The sequence below is a fragment of the Ptychodera flava genome, chromosome 4 (assembly GCF_041260155.1).
Source record: "Ptychodera flava strain L36383 chromosome 4, AS_Pfla_20210202, whole genome shotgun sequence".
In the NCBI taxonomy this organism is placed as follows: Eukaryota; Metazoa; Hemichordata; class Enteropneusta; family Ptychoderidae; genus Ptychodera; species Ptychodera flava.
The window spans coordinates 13,448,060-13,458,285 of NC_091931.1; the positions used below are offsets into that span (position 1 = coordinate 13,448,060).

General features: G+C 36.7%; 1 protein-coding gene across 1 annotated transcript; it reads left to right on the forward strand.

Moving 5' to 3' along the window:
* Window positions 1-596: 596 nt before the first annotated feature.
* Window positions 597-9,517, forward strand: LOC139130943 (transmembrane protein 272-like). Its single transcript, XM_070696796.1, has 6 exons — window positions 597-703; window positions 3,769-3,823; window positions 5,640-5,732; window positions 6,240-6,311; window positions 7,876-8,100; window positions 8,447-9,517. The coding sequence occupies exons 1-6, from the start codon at window positions 680-682 to the stop codon at window positions 8,614-8,616; spliced, it is 639 nt and encodes a 212-aa protein (XP_070552897.1). The 5' UTR covers window positions 597-679; the 3' UTR covers window positions 8,617-9,517.
* The last annotated feature ends 709 nt before the right edge of the window (window positions 9,518-10,226 follow it).

A 10,226-nucleotide genomic window follows, 5' to 3' on the forward strand; every position in this document is an offset into this window, starting at 1 on the left:
CGTTAGAGCCTATGTAAAAAAATATTAAATATTGGTCATGTTGAAATGATGGTATCAAAGAATAAACGCGGGGGATTCTGTTTCCTTTCATTTCAAAAAACGTAAATTTCCGATGACATTATAATGTTGTTATCTCTAGGAGGCGTAAAGTCAACATTTTCTCTCACTGACGACAATGACGTTATTCTTTTCCACAGAGAGAGTTCATTTTAAGCTCATTACTTTTACCAGCGACTCAAGCCGTGCAGCAGTTTGAACTGGACTCGAAAAAACATAGGAACAAAAGTGTTTCTTGTAATTTGGTCGATCATATCATTCAAATAACAAATAAACAATGTTAATTAATATTCACGTTTACTCTTGGGACTTTCCTTCTGTGATTTTTAATAATGCATCAGCGCAAGGAATCATCAATTAGCTTCCCTGGTTTTTGTCAGAAGACATCTTCATTTACTACCTGTCGTAATAGTTTAAAAGTAATCTGTAAAATTTGAAAGTTGTCTTTGACAAATGAAGTCGAACGGTTAATAAATGAGTTTGATGCTGATCGAAAACCCCATCACATAAGGTACTGGCCGAGGTCACGTGATCAGGTTGGTAAGCCGTGATATGACCATTTACATTCTCAAGGCCTAGAGGTAATTGGAAGACTTTAAGAAGCGACTAAATATATGCAATAATGGCCGACGAAGAAAACCAGCGTGTAAGTCCTTTTATAGATCATACAAACTTGAATGTTTTCATAATATTTTGCCATTACAAGCCTGTACGTTTATTCTAAGTCTGAGTTGTCGACTGGCGTATTGTTGGAATGTGATCACGGCGCTTACATATGCTCCCTACTCTGTTCACCACTGGCTTGCTACTGATAATTCCGGGTTACACACGGTCAGAACAAAAACGAAACAAGAATTGCATAGTCGTTTGATCTGAGTTTATTTTCGGATTTCGACAGAATTTCTGAAAATTAGAGACATAGACTAATTAATCAATTACGAAGCAGAGTGCTTCTGGCCATTCGTCAAGTTTATCGACAATCAAATATATATCAATATGCGGCAGATTTCGCCACATACAGTTTACTTTCGGTTTGTCATCACCCACATTTTGTCGTCTGCATAGGGGAATAATACACTAACCAAATGGCTTGGAGACAGAATTCCTCCAGCATACACGGCAAATAGAAAATTAAGAAAATACTCCAACTGTAACCTTGAACCAATAAACAATGACATGATTTAATGATTAAAAATATACAATTTCACATAAGCTTTGGGAATTGATGTCGCGGAACGGTTTGCACATTTGACATTATTCAACCTTAAGAATGCGAATGTGCTTTAGTAATCGTGATAACACGGCATCCTTGACGGTGACCCATTCACTTCATGAGGTCAGCGCCTGACGTGGCTGTGATGGACGTAGGGAGTCATGCCAATGACAATTCCTTAGGGAGCGTTCAGTTTTTACGGCCTGGGGGGGGGGGCGGCAAAATCTTGTCGCCGGTGTTCAAAAAAATATAGACCCCCCCTGCATTTTTTGTGAAAAAAAGATGACCCCCCCTTTGTCAGAAGAAAAAAATTGATGACCCCCCCCCCCCTGAAAAATAACCAAAACCCATATGTCAAATTTACCCGCATGGTTTGGATTTGAACTCCGGTATGCGGCACTCTTTATTCGATGCCAGTGCACAAACTTCTCAGCCACATCCATTGAAACGTCTGTTAATTAGGACGACTGTAAGGCAATTTTTAACTTCATTTCCATAGACAAGTCATGTCCATGGACAAGGCAGCCATCCGGTTAAGAGGGTCATGGGCCATTACGTAAAGTCAACTTTATTCTAGTGGGCCACCAAAGGTGGCACGCTGGTAAAGAGGGTCGATCATGGCTATTGCATAAAGTAGACTTTACTGGACAGGGCCGCTGAAGGCACGCGGCCATTACCATTATTCAGTGCGTGATCCCAGGGGTCCCTCAAAAATGTTTCTAATACAAGCCGCGGCTTCAATTGGGAATAAAGTCAATTTATTGTTGTGGGCCGCCGCAGGCGGCCCGCCGGTAAAGAGGGTCAATCATGGCCATTGCATGAAGTAAACCTAATTGGAGTGGGCCGCCAAAGGCGTCTGCCTGTTAAGAGGGTCATGGGTAATACATAATGTACCGGTATATTTATTGTAGTGGGCCGCCGAAGGCAGCCCGCCGGTAAAAAGGGTCGATCATGGCCATGGCATAAAGTGAACTTTATTGTTGGTATTATGTTTTTGAAAATGTGGTGACCCCCCCTTTCCTACCAGTGAAAAAGCGATGACCCCCCCCTTTGCGGATTCCAAAATTATGATGACCCCCCCTGGATTTTGCCGGCCCCCCCCCCCGGCCGTAAAAACTGAACGGTACCTTATTACTGCCAATAGCCATTCTATTGTACAGGAACTGTTCAATGTGTACGAGATTCCAACTTTGACACGCGCTGACGAGTCATACACACGTATTTGTGACAAATACAACAGAGTTCAAAAGCTAGGAGTTCACTGGGAGGTTGTTTTGTTCCGGACTAAATTCGGATGGCAGATTCTTAAGAAACAGGCATCACTGAAAAGAGACCTAAAATGCCAGACTTCACACGGAACATTATATTTTGTCACGAAAACTTACGCTCCTTGAACGGTAACTCATTTCTGAAACGAGAAACATTTGAAAACGCGTTCCTTTTAAGTAAAAAAGTCCATTATTAGAGCACTCAAGTGTAAGAGGCCAACTAAATGTATCAGACAAACAATACAAATCGATAGATAACATTGTCGGGACTGGATTCTTTAGCAACAAAACAATCCAAACAAATCATGTGTCGCTGGGGTGATGTCAAACGTAATATTTATGTACCAACAACAACGAGTTCTGTGGACAAAGACTATCTACATGTACCTAGCAACGCTTTATATACGTCATGTTTATGAGGGCAGCATCATTAAATGCCAATAAACATCTCAGCTCAACTAATACATACAGACGCCATCTACGTCGAGTTTGCAATATAGACGGAGTCGTCATGTCAAGGCATGAATTCAAAATTGTTTTGCAAAAGAAATGCAAAGCTTTACGTCAGAGGACTAGTAAGCTTAAGTCATCATCTCAGCTCAGTGCAGTACAGTTCAGTGCTGTGAAAATTTTCAATTAAGGCGATGGAATTCTTACTGAGAAAAATACGTAGATATACTAGTACGAAGGTTATGAGAGATGAACACGACTAAATTTCGTGTGCTCTCAAATTTTCATATAATGTGAATGTTATGGTTCGACCTACAGTTAAAATGTATATCTCATCTCAACAGGAATTCCAGTCACTTAAAAGAGCGCCATTCTACTTGTCTGTCTGCACAATTTGGTGTTTATTTCCCCCTCTTCTTGTGCATGTCCATACAATTACTTATCGTTGCGAAAGGTACGGCTGAAGTTCAAAGGTGTGCAAAGCTGCATCAATCTAGCAATGAAAGATGCTTTCGCCAAATAAAAAACGCCCTCTTGAAGAAAAATGCCACTAGATCAAGATTTGACTTTTCATCACCAATTATGTGTCATACACATAGCATAATATTGTTTGCACTGATTTCTTGCGCCATTATGCATGTAGCTATTCTTATTTATCTATTTCTTATATATTAATATATTTGTTTTTTGTTGTTTATATATCTGTTACTTGTTTACTTATTGTGTGTTTTTTATTATTCTCTAATTGACATACATTTTTTTTCAATTTTCATCAAACAGAATCCCCTTCTACCATTGGAAGACCGGCCGCCCTCATACAATGACCTCGAAAAAGGTACCTGTCCATTCACCAAATCGGATATTTGTATTAACTCGTCGTTCATCTCACCAGAGTTTGTTGCGTTATTTCCGTTCGAGTCGAGGTTTTGTTTTCTTGTTTGATACGCAAATTAACATTTATGGAGTGACTTCTCACTAAAAGTGATGTGTTGACATCAAAGGCAATTTAGTGTTTTCATCGCACATGTACAAACTATTTCAGAGTTCACGGTACACAACGCGCACATACATATACTCAGGCGACACACTCTGAGACAAATTTTTGCAGGTTATTCATGATTGCCTCTGACTGATGCGTCGGGGTAGTCATTAAAAGTATACAGTCAACTGTAATCTAAATATGCCCATATATGGTCAAAGGGGCGTTCCTTGGTATTCAAAATGCCCATTTGAGGGCACTGTTTTTAAAAAGCGGCTACCCGCTTTAAATCTGTGATTGGTTAGATTTTCTCTTTCCATGATAACTGTGGCAAAAATGGAACAGACGACAGTATACCTTTAAAGCAGAGAATTTATAGCATAATGAGTTTAATATTCATTTTAAATTAACAGCACAGAATGTAAAAGTTTAATTTAATAATAGAAACAGGCGCAATTGATAATATGAATTTAGTGAATACTACTCCGCACGTTTGTTGTCTGTTGTACTCGGGGCAGCATTTGAAAACCTCAGTATTGTTCAACCCTGCCAACACAACCTTGTTAAGTACAATATAACTAATTACATCAAGAGCCTCGAGAGAATATAGTGACTCATGTTGCGTACACATACAGTAAGAATTACAAAGTCAACTTTGTCCTTGATCACTCATGAAGGGTTCTGCGGAGCACATTATTATTATTATTATACTTTATTTAACGAGGGTAGTCCGATTTACAAAATGAATTGTAATTTCCATCAGAGCCCTCTAAAATAAGTCCATTGTCATACAAAGAGAAAGCATACATGGAAAAATTATTGAATTGGGGACATTTCGATAAATAAACAGATTATAAATAAATATGCGAAACTAAAATGTAACAAAGGTCCAACAAGACACAATCAATCCAAATTAGAGCCCTCGTCCATGAACTTCGCATACAGATAATTACGTAATGTGGATTTAAAGGATAACAAAGTTTCACAGCTACGAACGGACGGGGGAATAGCGTTCCAAATTTTAACTGCTCGATAAGCGAATGATCTTTGACCCATAGCCGTTCTAAATGACGGCGTGGATAAATTACCATGACTAGTGTTGCGCGTATTTAAATGATGCATTTATGTGAGAGGATGGAATAAATTACATAAATAGGAAGGTGCAAGATTGTGTAGAGCTTTAAAAGTCATTACAGCAGTAAAATAAGTAATACGAAAGTCTATGGGTAACCAATGGAGACTAGTGAAAACAATTCGAGAGGAAACACCTAAAATATCGACACCTAAAATAACCCTGCCAGCTCTTTTCTGGAGTTTATACAATTTCTGGAGATTTGTTTTGGAAGTTTTAGTGCTACCCCAGACAGTGCAACAATAATCGACATTAACGTCCTTTCATTGATCGCCCTCTACAATACGAGTTGACGTTGGACTATGTGTGCACAACTTTCGCATACTAGCTTTTGACAACTTGAAGTATGCCTAACATGCTTCCCCTATGGTTTAAGCACCATCGTCCCTCTCTCGGCCAAATAACTGGTCTTAAGTGTGACTCACTATCTGTCTATTTCCCTCTATTACTCCGAACAACATTCTCTCTCTCTCTCTCTCTCTCTCTCTCTCTCTCTCTCGTGTTTTTTTCAACATCGAACGATATCTGGTGGAACTTCAGCCGGCCTTTTCGCTCGTGTTAAGATGGCCGGACGACAATCTTCAGGACCAAAAGAGCTGACAAATTCAATCTGTGAAATAATCTTTGGATCCGGTAAGAAATAAAAATAAATTCGTCCCGAAGTCCCGTAATCTCTTTCCACTATAATACTACTGAAATACGTAGTGGAGAAGACATACGTGCACAGCGCAATATTGTGTAATTGGGACGGCACAGTGTGGAGAAAATACAGTAATTCACTTTGAAACTTGCACAGCATAGGGGAGAATCGATGTGCAATTTATATCAATTAACACATATTTCCCGCCACAATTCTATATCGTGATTTTTAATACATTTACACTTATTGTTGCGATCTTAAACAAATTCAATATAATCGTGTATTGCAATGATATCTTTCACTAATGATAACAAATTCAGACTTGCAAATTTATCAGACATGCTCACAGACCTTAAAATGTCAATGTGTATTTTCTCAACAGTTCAGCCTAATGAGTGCATTGCTTAAAAGTTAATAATCATACAGGAACAACAAGGAAAATCAATGTAAATAAACTTATTTTCGAGAAATTTATACATTTCTTTTTGTTTCCGCTTTAGCTCTTCTGTTACTCGGATGTCTAATCTTTTCTGCAGTTTCCATGGCAATTCCTATCACGATGATAATTATCGGTGAGTTAAAGTCTCTCTGCCTTTGTCTGTCTCTGTCTCTGTCTCTCTCACTATATATATATATATATATATATATATATATATATATATATATATATATATATATATATATATATATATATATATATACAACTGAGTTGATCAGGATAATCTAAGATATTACATTTCCGCTACAAATTTGTTTCGTATAGGCTACAGAGCCGCCTACACTCATCGGGTGGCTGTGATCGACTGAGACTTTAGGCGGGAAACGATTTCTTTTGTTTTGTTTTTGTTGGCACCTGTTTGTTGCAAAAGGATGCAAAGACAGAATACAGTTCAGCCTAATGAGTGCATTGCTTAAAAGTTAACAATCATACAGGAACAACAAGGAAAATCAATGTAAATAAACTTATTTTCGAGAAATTTATACATTTCTTTTTGTGTTTGATGCAAAGACAGAATACAGGATTGACTGGAAAATAATAAAGCAATGCAATCCATACTCCAACGTCACAAAAAATGCAATCTGTGCCTCCACGAGAAATTCATACTCCTCAGATATCCAGAAATGTGCTCCCTCAACAATAGAAACGAATTAGTATCGACCTGCAGACACAGGAGAAAATTTCTCTTGTGCAGTCACTAATTATTCATCCTTTTGCAACAAACAGGTGCCAACAAAAACAAAACAAAACAAAAGATATTTTTTCCCGCCTAAAATCTCAGTCGATCATAGCCACCCGATGAGTGTAGGCGGCTCTGTAGCCTATACGAAACAAATTTGTAGTGGAAATGTAATATCTTAGATTATCCTGATCAACTCAGTTGTGTATTTAGCTCTACTCTAGTATTGAGCACTCTACTCCAGCTGATCTTGAACTAAACAAGTATATATATATATATATATATATATATATATATATATATATATATATATATATATATATATACATATATATATATATATATATATATATATATATATATATATATATATATATATATATTATATATATATATATGATGAAAAAAATTAAAAAGATTAATCACGCTGACACTCAGGTAATTTCGTCTTGACTTAGATGTATTGCTAGCGTTTTATAGGTTCGGGTACATCTAACGAGAGTAATCTAATGACACGTACAGCTCTCAGTATACTTGAAAATTGCAAGATAATGGTGAAATTAGTTTATGACCTTGCTTATTTAGATGACTCTAAAATGTACTAGAGTGATGCAGGAAAGAAGTGGATTTGACTAGAAAAGAAATACGTTGCAATCTGGATTGATAAGAAATGTCTGACAAACCTAAAAGAGCGTACCTGATAAGCTCTAGTACTTATCTTTGTGATACCGGGTGATGGAAAAATGAGTGAGGGAGGACAAAGAATGATTGCAGGATGCAGGAAACTAAAGTAACAGATATCATTACTTTGTACATGAAGTAGTTTTGTGTTATTATTATTAATATTATATATATATATATATATATATATATATATATATATATATATATATATATATATATATATATATATGCACATTCCAGACATATAATTCTGTTTTACACCCTGTTCTCGTAGGTTCTATCTACAAAGATGACTGTCCAGCAGAACCATACATACCAATTTATCTGATTGTCAGTGGCGCCTTCGTTTTAGCGGCCTTCTTCTTGTCAGCATGTGCGGGTGACAAGAAAAGGCGCCTGGTGAACGACGATGTTGAAGATGATGACAGCGCTTCTTATGGATGTGCCAAATGCTTGTCTAGTTTGATTAGTTTGTTCTTGTTGGCCTGGTTCATAGCAGGTAAGTTTATCGAATTTCAGTTAATCTACGATCGGCAAGATTGCTCAGAAGGAGGACATATTCTGTGCGACCTGTCTGCCTGTCTGGCTGTCTGTCTGTCTGTCTGGCTGTCTGTCTGTCTGTCTGTCTGTCTGTATGTATGTATGTATGTATGTATGTATGTATGTATGTATGTATGTATGTATGTATGTATGTATGTATGTATGTATGTATCTATCTATCTATCTATCTATCTATCTATGTTGGTTGTTTGTTCCTTTCAGTTTTTGTGTGTTCTATTTTGTGCACTGCTGATAATAAAAGGTGTTCAAGAAGGTAAACTATGGCTCAAAATCTTATCTTTCAGGAAACGTCTGGATTTATGAAACATACGAGCCTAACTACAGTGACGCCACAGCAGATAACTACTGCCACGAGACTCTGTATCTCTTCTCGTTTTGGTTAATGAATACTACTTACATCATCCTTGGATTGTCATGCTGTATCGGTTGCCTTGCATGTTGTTGTTCTGATTAGTAACTATCCATCAATCTGTATTGACCATTGAGTTTTGTACTAAAGACAGTATTGTTAAGTTAGGAAAGTAGAAAGTTCTAACTTTTTTCAACCGTTAACATCACATCAGTTCGGACTTGGAACATCCCTGAAACAAAGTTTAGAGAATGCATGCAATTCTTTGCTAATCATTTAAAGTTATTTGTGAACATGATTTAACTATATATATGTCAGACGTTTAGTTGGATTTCTTATAAGTATAATCCCCTATCCAGAGCAAGTAACAACGTTAAAATGAGGTTAATTACGATTATACTGTGTATTCTTAATGTGCATAACCTATATGTTTAATAGAAAATGTTTGCAGGGCGCTGGATTTGCTTCACATTAACCCACAATAAATACTGTTTTTGTGGAATAGGTATTTCTTGATTTCGTTATTTGTGGCTGTTTACTTTTGTTATTAGACCCTAAAGACAATTTTATGAAAAGGACGTAATATTGATTAATTAATGTTAATATTAATCCATCGATATGGAAGAGACTTCAGTCTAATCTCAAAATGTACCATGAACACAGTGCTTTGACACAAGTATTTACGAATGTCTGCTGAATACTTCATCGATATGTAGTACCCTTCGTGGTTATTGTCAGCGAGATGTAACAGGTGCTAAGGAAAATGTAAAATACTTTTTTTAAACAAATTTTCAGAGGCACATCGGATGTTATTGTTTTCAACGATTTCTGTTGCTGTTTTGTACTGGTTGTTATATCACTTTTTAAAATAAGCTTTTTGTCTTTTGAACACTTGTTATTTTTTAGTACTATCATCCGTTACTGCGAATGTATATGGTTATAAACTGTATCATGTCTAGATCTGTGTTGGAGTTTGAAATAAATAATAGTAAGGCGACAATATTAACCCGTTTTCTTTTTGAAAAAAGTCTGCTGGTTTGTCGTCCTTCATGCCGAAAACCACAAACAACCCTATATTTTACTAAAAGAACGAAAAATTTTGTCATTACGTAGCAAATAAGAGCGACATTGATCATACTGCCTTTTGTGAGCATGAATGGTGTTAGGACTGATCACATTATACAATTATGAACTCGTAGTGTCTGACAATCATGCAAATGATGAACTACTCCTGAAGAAAATATGCCATTCTGTCAACACAGATGCGCAAGCTCATTCGATACGATCATCAATTATACAGAATGAGTACGCGTTTTTATGTTTCAAAGTGTCGTTTGGCATAACAGCTAGCATCTCATACACAAAATATTTTCATCGCCTTTGGAACCCTGTTGTTTGAAAGTTTACCTTAACAATCTGTAGAAGTCGACATATGTACTCTGAGTTGGAGTCAAACACGTTTAGCGAAAAGCTATTTTTTGACTCCTATTGCCAATTTTTACCTTTTAACTATCTCAACCTGTATAACATACACACTCTTAAATTGGCAATAAAATGAAATGAAATGAAATGAATGAAATGGCATAAGTCAACTACGCGATAAAAGAGTAATAAACCATTCAATTATGATTTGCTGTTTTATTAGCCCTTATATATTTCTATTACAACCATTTGCAGTAATAGAGCGCGAAGCCACTGCAGTGAACTGCAATAAA